General features: G+C 37.5%; 1 protein-coding gene across 3 annotated transcripts; it reads left to right on the top strand.

Moving 5' to 3' along the window:
- The first annotated feature begins 4111 nt into the window (after positions 1-4111).
- Positions 4112-16561, top strand: LOC132603171 (nuclear pore complex protein NUP1). 3 transcript variants are annotated; one of them, XM_060316097.1, is made up of 8 exons: positions 4112-4466; positions 9202-9260; positions 13217-13479; positions 13742-13940; positions 14322-14609; positions 14702-14782; positions 14994-15704; positions 15911-16561. In XM_060316097.1, the coding sequence occupies exons 1-8, from the start codon at positions 4211-4213 to the stop codon at positions 16397-16399; spliced, it is 2346 nt and encodes a 781-aa protein (XP_060172080.1). In that variant the 5' UTR covers positions 4112-4210; the 3' UTR covers positions 16400-16561. The 3 variants fall into 3 exon arrangements, with proteins under 3 accessions (XP_060172080.1, XP_060172078.1, XP_060172081.1); XM_060316095.1 differs by having other exon boundaries at positions 4113-4466; positions 14699-14782; XM_060316098.1 differs by lacking the exon at positions 9202-9260 and having other exon boundaries at positions 4291-4466; positions 14699-14782.
- The last annotated feature ends 589 nt before the right edge of the window (positions 16562-17150 follow it).

Genomic DNA, 17150 nt, shown 5'->3' with positions numbered 1-17150 from the left:
CTTATAGGTTTCGTGGACTAAAATGGAGTAGACACACAAATACATATAGGTTTCCTATTTTTCCTTAAAAATTAGGTGGCGACTCTAACCCTTTCAAAACCAGTTAGAAGAACCGTGAAGTTGCAAACTATCTTGGACCCAGTTCAAAATAGAGCGTAACACTATGCCATAAATGTTGGGAGAGCAAAATATTAAGGTTCTCTAATCTGGGAATGAGAGAAATAAGACATAGAGTCGTGGACCACGTATTTATACTTGGAGAATTAAATGCTTTAGTGGTCCGGTTCGACGAGCAGGTCGACAACCCGTCGACGTGTCTTCGGTCCATCGACGTGCTCGTCGACCTGCGCCTGCAGAATGCAGGGCTGGAGAACCCTATCGACGCCGCACAACGACAACCCATTGACAGGTTCGATGACCCGTCGATCTTGACTGGTGTTTGTAGACTTTTCCAATTCGATTCAGGTCATGTCGATTCAATTCGATTCGTTCACTTCTAACCCCGTAAATCACCAGGAATTCCTGCTGGTACCATTGCACATGGGGTAGGACACTTTCTATGTCTAAAACTAGGGCTCGGGTCTCGATTCCCAAGGCACACCCAACTAGGAAATCATAAGTTCTACCACTACAAAGATGAGGGGTGTAACACTTTCTCTCTCATTCGAAGTAGAGCCATCTTCATGGGGGCCTCGATGAGTTTAAAATGTCCCTTCCGCTTCTCTTTCAATACTTCCCTCATTGGGATTGGTCAAGCTAACGGGCTCATTCCATAAAGGAATAGCGGGGCGGGAACTTAATAAGTCTTAGATTATCCCCTCAGTCCATCGGGAACGCGCAACGCAAACGAACCTGAGCTGCTATACCGAATCCCCCGCTAGCCATCGGGGACTCAAAAAGGAGAAATTTTAGTGGCTCATATTTCAAATAAAGATCGCCGCGTGGAAAATTCAAAGTGGCTTGAATCAAATCGTTTGTCTAGAGAGGGTGTAGCCCAAAGTGGACTCTACTAGAAAGTCAAGATGCTTCTCTGTCTCACTCAAGTGAATTGGTTTCGAGAGCATTCCTCGCTCCATGATCAGCGGGGAGGAACATCTCAAAGTATGGGGCAAAGGACGTTGCATTTTGACTTTGTCTCCCGGTCCTTTCTCTTGATGGAATATATCAATACCCGAGCTCCAGCCATCCCTCTTCATACCTTTCCACCAATAGTGTAGGTGGATCGTCCTGTACATCTTCGTGCTCCCTGGGTGCCGCTAGAGGTGACCGTAGAAAGAGAGACTTTATTTTCTTTTTCTAATTTCCTCAGTTCGGATTCTTCTCTACAAACCCTTTCCCTGTAGGTCGAGCCTCCTTTTCAGAAACCTTATCTGGTATTCTTCCTCAACATTTTGAGTCTTTCCACCTTGCTTTGGACTTGAATGGATCTACTTCTCCTCTGCCAGATTGATCTTCATTAAGAGGGTCAACCCAAGCTATTGCTCTACCTCTAGTTTTTAACTAAGCGGCAGACGCGACGCGACTGATATCTAAGCTAGTTGACTCGACTCGAATGCCCTCTTAGTAATAGCTTTCAACATAATTTAAATAGATAGTTTTGCTCACATCAAGGGAAGCTCTTCATTAACTGAGAAGCTCATTGGCTCGCCTTTGACTCTAGCCTCTCATTTAACTCGCTACTTCGTCAACTTCTCAGTCCCTCCAGTGTGGAAGGTTTTCTGGATTCAGTCAATCTATGCTAAATCGAGACCGAGATATAGAGAGGGCTGTCCTTTTGTTTTGTTATCTCGAAGAGAAAAAAACACAGTGTCGTATTAGACCAGATAGATCTATTAAGTGAGAGAAAAGGAGAAAAGACAAATAGAACTCCTCCATAGATCAAGTGCAGCATCACTAACGCTATTCTCAAGCAAAAAGTCGATTTTCGAGCTAAAGTACAACATCACCAACGCTATTCTCAAGCAAAAGTCGATCTCCAAGCTAACAAAAAAAATCCAAATTAAACTATGGCGTTACTCTAAATACACAAAAATAAATGAATTGGAACAGTAAAAACGAAAAGAAATAGTTACCAGGATCGGAAAGACATGGTAAAGAGTGAAGATGATGGGCGGAGAAACGATCTAATGTGTCTCGTGATAGGCCGCCACATAATGCTCCAATTTTTTTCCTTATTTAAGAATACTTCCTTTTCAATAATCATTTGTCTCTGGTTATGCAATTATGTGGCGGCCTAGTGTTATCAATTTAGTTTTGGACTTACCGGAGAGTTGAAACTTGAAGACAATAAATCTTAGAGAGAGATATCGTAGAGAGAGAGAGAGAGAGAGAGAGAGAAAGAGAGATTTTGGATACGTTCCAGAATTTGCCCGACATTGGGAGCTTACGTAGAACCTATGTGGATCTGACGTGGCTAATTTTTTGTGTTGTGGAGTCCAAGTTACACTTCCATCCATGTAAGGACAAATTTATCAAGTATCCTAACGGGGAGGGCAAATTTGATCCCAAACTTTGAAGGAGGGAAAATTTAAAGTACAGAAAAGGCTCAAATATGCCATCGAACTATCGGAAATGAATCATTTATGCTACTCGTTAATAGTTTGGCTCATTTATGCCATTGAACTATCAAAAATGGCTCATTTATGACACTCATCAATAGTTTGACTCATTTATGCCATCACCATCACCAAAATGACTCATCCATGCCATTTTTCATTAACGCCGGTTTTATGATACCAGATATGACATGTGGCCTCCAATTAGATGTCTATGTCGTTTAATTAAACCAACCCAATTTTAAATCCCAAATTAATAAAAATCCGACCCATACACCCGACCCACCCACAACCATAATTTAGTTGAAGGTCACGTGTCATATCTGGTATTGTAAAACCGACATTAATGAAAAATGACATGGATGAGTCATTTTGGTAACAACGAGGGTATAAATGAGCCAAACTATTGATGAGTGACATAAATGAGTCATTTCCGATAGTTTGATGGCATAGATGAGCCAAACTATTGACGTGTTCATAAATGAGCCATTTTCGATAGTTCGATGACATATTTGAGTTTTTTCCATTTAAACTATAAACCATACTTAGAGGGTAAATTTAACCCTTTGCCCTAACTTTTGAGGTTAAAACACTCCTTATTCATTTAAACAGCCTAAAGTATCACTAACTCGAGAGTTTTTAAGGGCCAAAACGTTATTTTCCTCAAACCAGAAATAACAAAAAAGAGTGGGGAAAAAACATCTATTTGTTAATTTAAAAGTACGTACATATTTTAATTATGTATTATAGCTGCTGCATTACCAATATTTGTATAAAAAAGATCCCTATTTGAAATCACACCAAAAACTTTAAAAATAAAAGGTATCAAAAGTAATATATCACAAAAAATTTTAATTCGAAATCTTTAATTAAGTATGGTAAGAAACAGTATTTACCATCTTACTATCTTCTCCGTCCCAATTTATATGACAGTCTTAACATCTGCACCTTTCTATATTTAATAACAATGTAACTTTAAATTTACCATTTTACCCTTAATGAAAAAAATTTATATCCACACAGATATTTATGACTTATTTTGGACTATAAATTTTAAAAATCTTTCTTCTATTCTTAAAATTCTACGCCCAGGCAACACCCTTATATAAAATATATACTCCTTCCGTACACTTTTACTTGTCTAATATTCTAAAAATAGATTTTCACATTTACTTGTCACTTTTAATATATCAAGGGAAGATAATTTCTTTTTTCCTATTTTACCTATAGTATTAATTACTTATTTTAAATCATCTTTCAAATTCATTAAAAATATGCATCAATTGATCTGTATGTCATGATAAATTAAGCACTTCATCTATTATTCCATCTGTATGTCATGATAAATCAATAAAGAATCAACCTTATTTTTTCAGATTCACCTATATTAAGTCTTATATGATCAAATACTAATACCTATTTAATTGGAGTTAATTTAATCAAATTACCTATTTTTATATAAGAATTAATATATTTTCTTAGAGAGTATTTCGCAAAGTCCATAGCGGATATAGATAATTAAAAGACTCCTCATTCAATTACGAGTCTAAACTCTAACCGGCCCAAAGTATAACTATTTGAAGAGTTCAAGGACCAAACCGTCACGTTCCTCAAACTCAAAAGCAACAAAAAAAAATCCCTCAATTTTGCTCTCCATGGAGTTCAATCCAACGGCGACACACTACGGCGGCGATAGAGGCGCCGGCGGCAAGTTCAAGAAACCCCCGTCCAGGAAACCTCCGGCGACTCCTTACGACCGTCCGCAAACATTGAACCGATTCGGGCCGGGTCGGGTCGGGTGGTTATCGAAACTGGTTGATCCGGCTTACCGTATCATATCCGGTAGCGCCAACAGAATCCTCCCGGCGTTTATATCTAATGCAATTGCTGGAACTCCTCCTCCACTTGAAGGTGAGTTCATTATGTTTGACTGGACACGAAGTTTTTTAACGATACGTAGAATGTACTAAAATGCCCTTTACTCGTCGAGTTAGTTTATATCTAATGCTATTGATGGAACTACTCATCCACTTGAACAAATTGAAGGTGAATTAGGTATTAGAGATTTGTAGTTTTTGTTGTACTTGTATCGAACATATTATGTGCAAACATTAGGGTTTTCCATGAATGTGTGTTTTTGTGAGGTTGCAAAATTTGACCTTTTTTTTGTTTTTATGTTTTTAGCCAGTCTGATTAAATAATGTTGGTGTTTTGATGAATTGAAGTTGCAAAAATTGACCTTTTTCTGTTACGTTTTTAGCCAGTGGGTGATTAATTATTGGAATGTAACTCTTAGTAGCTTTAGCTTTACAACATATTATGTTGTGTGCAACATTAGGGCTTCCATGAATGTGTTTTTGTGAGGTTGCAAAATTTGACCTTTTTTTTTGTTTTTATGTTTTTAGCCAGTCTGATTAAATAATGTTGGTGTTTTGATGAATTGAAGTTGCAAAAATTGACCCTTTTTTTTGTTACGTTTTTAGCCAGTGGTGATGAATTATTGGAATGTAACTCCTAGTAGCTTTAGCTTTACAATATATTATGTTGTGTGCAACATTAGGGTTTCCATGATATGTGTGTTTGTTATGTTTCTTTGCTAGTGGTGATTCATTATGTTGGTCTTTTGGTGAATTGGAGTTGCAAAAATTGACCTGTTTGTTACTCAATCTGTTCTAATTTAAGTGTTTTAGTTTGACTAGGCACGGAGTTTAAGAAACAAAGGGATACTTTTAAATCTTGTGGTCTTAAACTTGCCGGGTGGAATGTTGGAATTGAAAAACTTACTAGATATAGAAAGAGACACTCTTTTTATGACAGACCATAAAGGAAAGTAAAACATTTAAATTGTGACGGAGGGAGTATTTTTTTCACCAGCGGTGATTAAATAATGTTGGTCTTTTGGTGAATTGGAGTTGCAAAAATCAACCTTTTTGGTTATTTTAGTTGCACCTGATCTGTTGGAATGTGACTCTAGTAGCTTTTGCTTGATTTTTGTCTTCCTAGGTTGCAGTGCTTTTCTTAGATATTTAGTAGGTTTTATGAAAAAATTGGAGGAGAGAATTATGGGGTTCCGTATGTGTGTTTGGGTTTGTTGTTTAGGTGCAAAGTTTACTTTTTCCATCTCTGACATCATTTTCACCTTGCATGAAACCTGGTGTGTATCTTAATAGCATTCGTTTTTGCTTTAATAGCATTGTAGTTTTGTTTAGTTGAATTGATCAAATCTGGAAGATGTTTGATTTTGTGAGCTTGAGAGTTGTATTTGCTACTTTGCTTGAATGATATACCTTATATGGCACACAATTATTATCTATTGTATAGGAAAAAATATTGTCATCCTATATGTGGTCTGCCCATGATTGCACAAGCCTAGATTTGGTAATTTCCTACCATTGGCTGATAAGAGACTGACATCAAGCAGGCTAGCACTGGTCCCAGAGGAAAAAGGTACTGAGGAGCTAAGGGACTGTGGACCCATAAGTTCTCCAAGGGGTACCCCGTGGTCAAAGGCATAGGAGAAACAACTTGAAGGTTTTAGGTTTTAACCCCAGTTACAACAGTTAATGTGATTCTGCCTGCATTAGCTTTTGTTGGCAGGATTAAGGATCCTATGCTTGTGAGCTCAGGCTGTTAGGTGGATTAGTCGCGATGCACGCAAATTGATCATGAACACCACCTTCACAAAAAAAAGCTAAGGACTGATAAGATAACATGTGAAAAGAAAAAAAGGGCATAAGATAATTGCTCAGGTTCTTATTGAAAGGTTTAGGAAGAGCAATTGATACTTTGATTGTAGGAAACCAAAATTATTTGTCAAATTAAGGCTAATAGCAAATGTTGTGGAAGCTGTTGTGGAAATAACAAGCACCTCTTAAAGTAGCTTGCTTTGGCTGGCTTGCAGCTAGGAGTGCATGCTTAACACATTATAAGTTGCAGCGAAGAGGAATTCCTTTGTGCAGTAGATGCTTTTTCTGTGAAAACTGTCAGGAATTTGCAGATCACTTATTTCTCCACTATAGTTACACAAAGCAGCTATGGGATCTCTTTCTTAACATGTGTGGTGTGCAATTGGTGATGCCAAGGAATGTGAAAGATCTTTTTGTTTGCTGGCAGAATCAGGAAGTTGGAAAAAGCTTGATGAAATTTTGGAATTTCATACCTCTTTGCATCATCTGGACCATTTGGTTGGAAAAAAACAAAGAGATTTTTTAAAATCAAAAGAGTCAGTTAGCTAGTGTTAAAGATAGGTGCCTTCAAAATCTCTATTTCTGGTGTATGGGTGATATGGTAGAACTGCGGGAGAGTTTATGGATTTTATAGAAGCTTTGAGAGTGTAATTGTTTTAGTTTTGTTGTAAGTTGTTTGCTTCTAGTACCTTCTTGGTACTTGGTTAATGTAATTTATACTACCTTATATAAAAAAAGGCTAATAGCAAATGTTGCAATAATCGCGATAGGATGAGACTATGGACTCACGAGTTTTGTGTAAGATGGATTTAGACAAAGCTTACTACCATTTAAATTGGTCAAGGTGCTAAGCATTGTGGGTTGTGTGATGGGGTTTGGAGATAGGTGGATCAAGTGGATAAGTTACTGCATTTCCACTGTAAGGATGTCTATACCTTTCTATACTAATTAACTGTAGACCTGGGCGTTTTTGCTTCTTATGGGGGGCTTAAGCAGGATGATTATTCATCATTTACCTTTTTCTAAATTCTTATGGCGGTGGAAGCACTTAGGTTAAAGCTGAAAAGAGCAGTAGAACTTGGCTTGATATTAGGGGTTAGTATTAGAGGAAATGATGACATTCAATGGATATATCACATATTCAGCGTTGATGAGATATATATATATATACACACACACACACACTTGAATAGTGTGTGATGTTGTCGAAGATGAGGAAGAAATAACTGATGTACTTGAGCCTGCTTTTATTTCAAGCAATTCCTAGGCTTCATATAAATCCAGTGAAAAGGAGAATTTTCTTTGTTAATGCACACAGCCAAACCCTTGCATTAGCCATTATATTGGGCTGTAAGGTGGAGATTACCTAACTACGTATTTGGGCTTCTTGCTGGAGCCAAATACAAAGATCAAAAAGTATGGGAAGATGTGATTGAGAAGTCTCAAAGGAAACTTGCTCTTTGGAAGAAGCAACATATATCGTTTGCGGGATTATTAACACCTATCAATAGTGTGCTAGATGAAACCTTGTCTTTGGTAACCGCAACACCTCTAAAGAAGTAGCAAGTGTGGTAGATGGAACACCAAGTTACTTTATATCTTTGGTGACCATCACACCTCTAAAGTACTAATGCAAGATAAGACGTAATTTCCTTTGGTTGGGTTGAAAATATCTACTTAATTAAGTAGACATTTTCAACCCAACCAAAGGAAATTACCAAAAAAAAAATCTACTTAATTAAGTGGTCTAATATGTTAAATGGTAAAAGAGGTGGTTTGTTGAATCTAAGTTTAAGCTTACATAATGAAAGTCTCCTTTTTCTGTTCTTTTTATAAGTAACAAAAGGTCTCCTTTACAAATGGCTGCGAAGACTTATTGATGCACGGAGGATCTACAGAAGACCACTAAAAAAGAAGGGGGGGTGGGGGGCTGTATGGATGGAAAACCAGTGGTGCTATGGAGAGTTAGTGATGAGAAGAAGGATATACGGAAGGTGATAATAGGGAGTTATGGATGGAAAACCACTGGTGTTCGAGGCCAGTCAAGGCCTCAAATGACAAATATATGGAAGCCGAGAGTAAAAGGAAGTTTTTTTTTTTTTGTTTCGAACATGCCAAGATATTTGAACGGATGATGTACCCTTTAAAGAGATTATCAAAACATATACAGCCTGGCAGCTTTCAAGTTTTGTAAAGTTACAGAATGTCATAGGGGTATGGAATATGAAGCTGAGGAAGGATATAAAAGACCGGAGATATGAAGTATAATCTTGCTGTTTGATTGCTTGGAAAGGATCCCATTAGTTGATCAAAGACGGACAACCCATAGTGTATTGTGAGGATGGCATCATCGCAGTGGGTTTTTGCTTACATCGGTTGATAAGGAATGGCACAAAAGGAATCAGGGGTGTTGGAAGATGATTTGAAAGACTAAAGCTCCTAAAACATAGCATCTTTCTGCCTGTTAATAGTTCATGAGCCTTCTTTGACACATAAAGACCTGCAAAAAAATAGTTTTTAATATGTATAGTGATGTTTTCTGTGTGAACTGACTCAGAGGGACACATAGTAGGGTGATACCTAACAACCCCACAGCAGCAGTTCCAGCCTTGCAGAATATGGGTGTAAAGGAATAGAGAGAGTCATGAAGAACCATTCCTCTATGGCTGTTTTGGATACTTGGCTAAATGCTTTGAAGAGAAACAACTCCCATTTCTTTTGTAGTGTAGATGTAATTATTTGAATTTTTGGGATAGGATGAATTTTGTAAATGATATTGAAGGTGTATTGGTCTTCCAGATCTCCATGTTTAGAGAATGAGTTTTTTACTAGCAATACAATTATTGCTTGCCTTTAAAAAAGGAAATGTGAGCTGATTAGAAATAGAATCATAAAACTTGTTATTGTGTATTTTGTTTTCTCTGTTTGATCGGCAATCTCAAAAAATTTATTTGGGACAGATGAAGAAGATCCAGCAACAATACAAGATGTAGGGAATGACGACAAATGCACTTCAAGTGTAAGCTTTGCCAATTTTTTCTACTTGCTTCACTTTGGTAGATTTCTTCTATTATCTCTCCATTTTATTGGTAAGGAGTGTGGATGAAGATGCTCCTTTGTTATTATGCCTATTGTCTTACTACATGAGAAAAAGGAACACAAAATATAATAAATAGATCTAACACTTAGATTGGATGGAGATAAAATGGTGAGAATAGAATTTGTTGGCAAAGGTGACCTTTGAAAACTTGAAGGCAAGGGTTGCTATGCTAATAGATCTCTGCTGACCAGGGAAAACACTAAATTCCATCCAGTGTGATGCCTTACTTTTTGGGAAAACAATTGGCAGTTGTCCATCCTGATTAGATGCTCCTGGACTGGAATATTAAGAGTCACAAACGAACATGATAAAGAGCAGAGTAAAGGTGGTCTTTAGGTAATGAGAACCACATGTTGATTGGTGTTTTACTTATGGAGCTGCTAACGCGGGATGCTTTGTGCACCGGGCTGCCCTTTTAATGACTTTATTGAAAAAAGGGTTTAAGAAGCCAATTGACTTGTATATTATCTTGCTACACTAAGAAAATATCAGATTAGTTGTTAGAATTTGACCAGGGAATTGATGAGGAACCAGTATCATATCATGATTATGATTTGAAAGAAGATGCAAATTAATTGTTAAAATTTATCTGGGCAATTAGAGAGATACGAGTATCATATCATGGTTGTGATTTGCAATCTTAATTAATTAATTTTTTTTTTTTTTTTTTTTGACAAGGAGCAATCTTAATTTTGTCTATGCTTTATACTTTTATTTTTCATAGATTTTGTCAAACTTGATATCTCAATGGGAAGTGCCTCAGGAAGCGGTGTTAGAACTTATATTATGTTAGTGGGTGCTAGACAAAAACGAGTCAATAGGCTGATATCTAAAATTCATCTTTTTCCCGTAAAGATAAGTGTAAAGGTTATTTCACACTGAGCACATCAAAGTCACATTGGAAGATTCGCTTTTTTACTTACCAAAAAAGAAAATATGCACCTTTTTTGGCCCACAGGATTTGGTTTAGCGGTGACATTGAATCAACTTGTGATGTGGAGTTTAGGCACACATTACAGGTTCGAACTCTGCTGCAGGCAAAAGTTTGGTAATTTTTAAGTAGAGAAGGGTAGAGAGGCAGACCCATTATCCAATAAAAATATCTCTCAAAGAAAAATATGCACTTTTTTTGACAAGTAAAGTAAACACATTGAATATTCTCTTGGCCTCTTAACAATTTTTAAATTCTTAAAAGAAAATAATAATCAAATTTGTTTTCATAAAATTGCATTTTTCTTAATAGAAAAAGAACTTTCCGTTTGTTGTTATCATTAATAGAAGTATGTCAAATACTTCATACTGTCCTGGAAAAGAAAGTATTTCATGTAACTTGTACAGAGGGTGTATTATGAATTTCAAAAAACTCATTGACGTTAACTTGAGATAAGGAACCTCCAGAAATTTGCTAATTAAAAAGAATCATGATTTACTTGTAGATTCATGCAAAGATTAATTGTGGAAAGAGACCGCGGGGATGAAACTTTTTAGGTAACTTAACTATGTCGTGTTTGTCTTGCTGCTCCGGCATATGATGTTCAAAGCCTTTTATATATATGCTTTTTTGATAAATCCTTCAAAGGAACTACAGTAGGTTTCTTCCTAGCCTAAAGTAACCCTCTAAAGTTAATATTTTCTCTTACCTATAAAAAGGTAGGTCTGCATAATGGAATCTGATGAAACTTCATGAAGGTGCAAAAGTAGAATGTCCCATTCTGAAAGTTAAAGTAGACCATGTGTAATGTAAATACTGTTCTATGCTATTAATGGTTGTCTATAGCAGTGGCACCACTATTTCATATGCATTTTACTCTCTGTTACGTTCCCTTTTAGCTTAAACGAAGAAAGCTTGAATAGGTTAGCTTCATCAGAAAAAGAAAGCTTGAATAGATTAGTTTTTGATCTTGAATAGGTTAGTATGTAAGCTTTTGTCAAGATGTGTTTGAAATAGTTGTAATATTTTTGAATTATGTAGTCCTTTGTTGAGAAGATACATTCAGAGACCCAAAATAACATTACAGTATAAATATTTTACACTCTTTCGCCACTTTTAGATGAATTAGACAAAGGTTATGCTTATATATAGTAAATTAGATATAGGAATTGTACTAATAAGTTTAGTTTGAAGTGGAGGAATGTGTTTGCTGCTATAGTTCAAAAAAAACACTCTGGACCAATATCAGATGCCAGACAGTAAATAGCAAAAAATTGGAGTAATGAGAAGGAAGCAAGAAATTGTTTTGCTTCAATTTTCAAAGGGGAAAATGGAAATGAGGAATCAAAGAAGAAAAAAGGAGGATAAGGAAATTAGGTTGGTGACCCACGTTAAGTCTGATAGCGAGATTTGGAGAAACAGAGAATATCTCAGGGATCGGTTAAGCTATGTTGCTCGGACCCGGAACTTTTGCTGCCGTGCCCGTGTCGACACGACACCGACACGGGTTAGGGTGCGGGATTTGTGTTAGATCCGGTCAATAGAGACTGGATATTTTGACCAAATCAGTCGGATCTGAGAAGCCTAAATCAGCCAGAAAAAGTAGTATGGGTAGAGTCGGAAGGTGTGGACGACCTCCACAGAAGAAGAAACGAGGTTGGAAACTGCCGGAAAAGCGCTTCACCTGGTGGTGCGTGGCGCTAACGCGCTCGCTGACGCTGACTGACAGCTGGCGCGTGTTGGCACTTGCAAGGTCTTTTGCGGCTGGGATTTTCAGAGATCTTGTCGTCGGGAAGTCGATCTATCTCATGGTGGGTTAGGGTTTATGAAAGGGGCTGGTATGAAGGGTATGTTATCGAAGTTGGATGTAGATCTATGATAAGCTTGCCGACCTAGGCTAGACTTGGAACCTCATTAAGATTATGTTGTTTAATCGGGTAACAGATAAACCAGACTTCTAATAGAATTTCAATATAATCCACTGTATCATATTCTTTAAGACTTTCATTACTTTAGGCAGAGTGGCCCAAGACCATTATAAACTCCTCAAGAAACTTCTATATAAACTATGATAGAGATAAGTATTTATCCCTAACTGTAATTCACATGATTAGGGAACAAACTAATTCTCTATAACAGTTTGGAAAAATATTACTTGAAGGGGCCAAATAGAGATTTTTTGAAAAGATAAAATCAAGAATAGAATTATAGAAAGAATTGAGAACACCTAATTTACATTTTTATACCTGTAATTTTAGTATGTGAGTTATTTTTAGCCGAATCCCCGCACCCGCATTCATATCTGGATCCATATCCCCGAATCTTAAAAATTTTGATCACGAAGGATCCGACCTCTAGATCCATACCCGTGTCAGACATCCACACCCGAGACCGAGCAGCATAGCAGTTAAGGGGTCTTTCGGTTCGTCGACAGAAATTGGGATTTAATATGTGGATTATAATACTGGTATTATAATCCTTGAACGTATGATTCTTTTGTTTCATTGCATTTAAAGACGAGATATACGATGTATAATCTAAAAGATGTGTTTGGTTTTAAACTGAGTAAAACTTGAATAAGCTTTTGTTCCCAGTTTTAACCTTGACCATCTTAATAACATTTTGTGGCAAAAAAAACAACTTTTGTCATTTTGCTGGGTTTACCAAGGTATGGCTAATCCTTGGATTGTGTTATTCCACGTTGGGTGTGATATAAACTTATACCTGAATTCCAGTATAAAATTACACCAACACCAACAACCAAACGAAGTATGAAATAATACCATTGCTTTACTGGGAATTGATGCAGTGAAAGTGCCCCCCCCCCAAAAAAAAAAAAAAAACCCGAAGGGGAAAAAAAAGAAAAAAACTGATTTTTTTATTTATGATTAGTTTTCTCGTTAAGAGAATTTTTTCAGAAGCGTTGGATATTATGTTTATGCAGTACGTGCTATCCAGATCTGCTGAAGGAAAGAAAGAGGATCCAAGTATGGGGAAATTGAATGTGATCTCCGAAGAAGAGAAGCTGGTAGGAGAGAAACCAAAGAATTCCAGATCTACTGAAGGAAAGGAAGAGGATCCCAGTATGGCGAAATCGAATGGGATCTCCGAAGCAGAGAAGCTGGAAGAAGAGAAACCAAAGAATTCCTCTGATAGCGGTGAAATTTCCAGAATTGAGCGATTGATGCAGGGGAAATCATTTTCGAGGTAGCATATCATTCTTATGTGTCTTTTTGTAGTTCTACTTATATCCAGCTATCATGTTTTTACAGTGACACCTCATTAGAGAGTGAGGAACCCATTCCTGTTTTAGATGAAAAATGCATGCATCTTAAAAATTGCTATCTTCCTCATAGCCCTCAGTGGTTTGAGAATATGTGTTCATTCCGGAAACTCTTTTGACCTTGTGCATCATTCAAATTTTGTCAGTTAAACCTGCTTATTCAAAAGCTGTCTTCACTATACGCAGGGATGAAATAATGCGTTTGACAGAGATATTGAACTCAAGGGTAATCGATGATCAGGAAAAGAAAGCTAGTAGAACAGCTGAAGGAGATATTGGAAGGTTTCATTTAACACATGAGACACCTAGAAGACCAAATGACAGGAAGCAGGATGAAACAGACTTTGCTATGCCAGGAACTTCAACACCTCTTCCCCAAACAAATGTGAGTTAATTATCATTATTAACACATTTATTTTGTGAAATGACCACGATGTTAGTATTTTAGCCTGCTGAACTTCATCTCAGCTCGAATAGACGCAAATAGAACAGAATGGACTAGAGGATTAATGTATCTGTATCCAGCTAGTCTGAAATTTGAGTCACATTTGATTGATTAATTAGTAAGAAACAACATTTTAATTAGTTAAGAGAAGGTCTCGGGTGAAGCTTTAACAGGAAAAATGCACTAGTTAATAAAGTTTGGAATAGCTTGGAAGTAACAAGTGCAAATAATTATTTTATGAAATACCTTATTAATGCACCCTTGGTTCGGAGTTTTGGTATTGATTCTAGGATGTACTGATAAAATAGTGCACTACTGCAGGTACGAGATGAAGTTGGCGCATCACCAATTGATATTGCAAGAGCTTACATGGGAAGTCGTAGGTTAAGCAAGGGGAATGATTCTTATGGGTTTGTATCCAAGGGAGAAGAAGCTCCTCCACAAAATAGGTTTCATCTGCCACCTACGCCTAAGTCATCGACTTGCTGGCCCGCTGCCATGGTGCAAGATCAGCATGGCCATTTTACTCCACAGAATCAGAGAGGATACATTGTTGATTTCCCGAGGACCCCATACTCTAGAACTTTATTGCCGAAATCTAGAGATAGGGTTTGTATTCTGACTAAATTAACTTATGCTTCAAGCATACTTTTGTTAATCTGGGAATAGCTATTCATGTTGCACTTCCGTTTTGCCAGCAGACTCAGTCGCAGGCTGGTAGCATGTGGTTAGATCCCTCAGCAAAACCCTTCCAACAATCTCAATCATCAATCTACAACCAGGTATATGTTTGTCTTAGCAGTCTAAATTTAATTCAGTGACAAAAATCCTGTGTACTAAGCGACTTCCTATTAGAAGTTTCCTGTATTGATTTATAGGTTTTTGCATGTTTACAAGAATTCTGTGATCATTAGTCTTTATTGTAATCTAATAGAACACTTTCAAGGAGCAGATGGGATCTTTCTTAATGTTCTCGCACTTAAAAAATTTCAGGAGAAGACTAGGACTGATTTACCTCTTCCAAGCTATGGATCTGCGGGACCGATTCGGCGGATACGGAATAAATTTGGCTCAGAATCTCGCCCTAGGAGATCTATTTTCCTGAATTCGCCAAATGCTTCTTCACCTTCAGAAAAAGTTGGTGCTTCTAAATTGTTCTTGCCTCCTGCTGGAAAGAATTTGGAAGTTGGTCAGACTAGTGGTGTCGAGAAGTCCCAGTCAGTGGATCATAGAGCAGGCAGGTCTGAAGAAGCTATGCCGCACATAAGTTCTTCAAATGAGACTGTAAGAAAAATATTAGAGCAACTTGATAGACACAAGCCAACTCCTGCTGAAAAGGAAACTGAATTGAAGTTGGCCAGCGAATGGAAGAAATATCCCCGCAACGAAATCTCTGATTCCACTCCAAATGGTAAAATGAAATCATCACATTTAGGAGAATTTGGTTTGCGTATGAACAATAGTCTGGCAGCTAACCAATCCTCCAAGGGAGGAGATATTGGAACAGTCAATCGCGTGGTATCTCAGGAGCAAACTCCGCGTGAAGCTGACACTGCTACGGATGCTAGTGCTAAAGCTGCTAGTATAGCTAGTGTGTTTGGTACGGCGACTAAAGCCGATACTGTGCCTTCCTTCACTTCTAAGCGTGCTGATTCCCAAGTTAAAAGTTTCTTTTCTGGTTCTCAGACTCCAAGTTTGCGCAAGGTACTTATTTGTTATTGGAAGTTACGTTTTCAAATGGCATTAATCTGTACCTTCCTAACTTTCTTGAGTTTGTTGTTGAAAAAACATACCATTTTTACAGTTTAAAATTAAATTTATGCATTAGAAAATGGAGGGTGTAAGAGCAAAAAACCACCATCGCTAATATATTATAGATCCGCCGTTAACATGGGATGTCTATGCTGCAGGACTCCATAGGCACTGATGATGGTCAGAAAGATAAAGGTGCTACTCCACGGTGGCCTTACCATAATCAAAGTAATGGGCAAAATGCTGCAACATTATCCAACTCCACGGGGTTTGAGCTACCAAGAAGTGCTCCTGGACAGGCCTCTGGGGCAAAACCTAATTTGGCGTCCATTTCCGTTAATAAGCCCAATCCTAATGGGTTTGGATTCACTTTTCCAATCCCTGCATCATCTGGTGCACTCTCAGAACCACCAACACCGTCCATCATGCCATCATCCACGACCAGTGTCCTCTCTCAGCCGGTGGATGCATCCACAGCTCCAGTATACAGCTTTGGCACTGGAAAATCAGCTGAACGCCTAGTCTTCTCTTTTCCTTCTATGGGCAATGCATCTGTCCCCGTGGATGCTTCAGATCTTAAGTTTAGCTTTGGAACAGACAGGACATCTAGACTATCTTTTGGTGCAGTAGGAAAAGCAACATGCTAATTGAAGCTTTGTCAATGATGGGAACTTTTGTTTCATAATTTTTTGTATTCTCACCCACATTTAGGTTCTTGATACTTGTCATGTGCAACAGCTTTCTTTTTAGGATATGGATCAATACTATATTAAAAGTTTTAGTAAACACATGATTGCTGATTGACTTGATTGTGAATTGCAGCAGCTCTAAGCCCCATCTTAATAAACACATAATTGGGGATTGACTTGATTATGATTGTCTTCTTATACATCTGAGCTATAGAGTGAAGGCCTGGTGCATCTTCTTTATGAAAGCTGAATTGATCCTTTGTGGAACTTTCTGCAATCTTTGCTCGTTATATAGGGAAAATTGACCATCCATGACTTCAAGGTTGATTTAAGTCTTGGCCAAATGGATTGGCAAGTCCAATGGCATGGAAAAAGTAAACAAAAGAAAAAATATGCTATTTATGATCCAGTATCAAATACCAGTAATAAAGTAAATATATTCGAACTATGCGTAGTTCATCTAACAGAGCGTTTAGTTCAACACTAATCTAGTCAATAATTATAAGATCATATTCTGTCAAGCTAGAGTTTAACAATGCTAAGAATGAAGAAGTCGAAGCAGTTCATTGCCTATGTAAGTTTGCCGATAGCGAGGAAGCCATAATCTATCTATTGGATTGCTCCGATCTTTTCTAGGATTACTCATCATGCAACACATGGAGCGTTGATAGATTTTGAGGAAATAAATTCTGATAGGTTACTGCCTGCT

This window comes from Lycium barbarum, chromosome 7, assembly GCF_019175385.1.
Source record: "Lycium barbarum isolate Lr01 chromosome 7, ASM1917538v2, whole genome shotgun sequence".
NCBI classification, from domain to species: domain Eukaryota; kingdom Viridiplantae; phylum Streptophyta; class Magnoliopsida; order Solanales; family Solanaceae; genus Lycium; species Lycium barbarum.
The sequence above is the reverse complement of the archived record's forward strand: the minus strand, read 5'-3'. Positions and strand labels throughout refer to the sequence as shown.

Bases quoted from the DNA above. Each gene is read 5' to 3' on its own strand.
- LOC132603171 (XM_060316095.1), top strand. From the start codon at position 4,211: ATGGAGTTCAATCCAACGGCGACACACTACGGCGGCGATAGAGGCGCC. The intron at 13,480-13,741 runs GTAGCATATCAT...CACTATACGCAG, and splicing joins CAGGGGAAATCATTTTCGAG to GGATGAAATAATGCGTTTGA. The intron at 13,941-14,321 runs GTGAGTTAATTA...GCACTACTGCAG, and splicing joins CACCTCTTCCCCAAACAAAT to GTACGAGATGAAGTTGGCGC.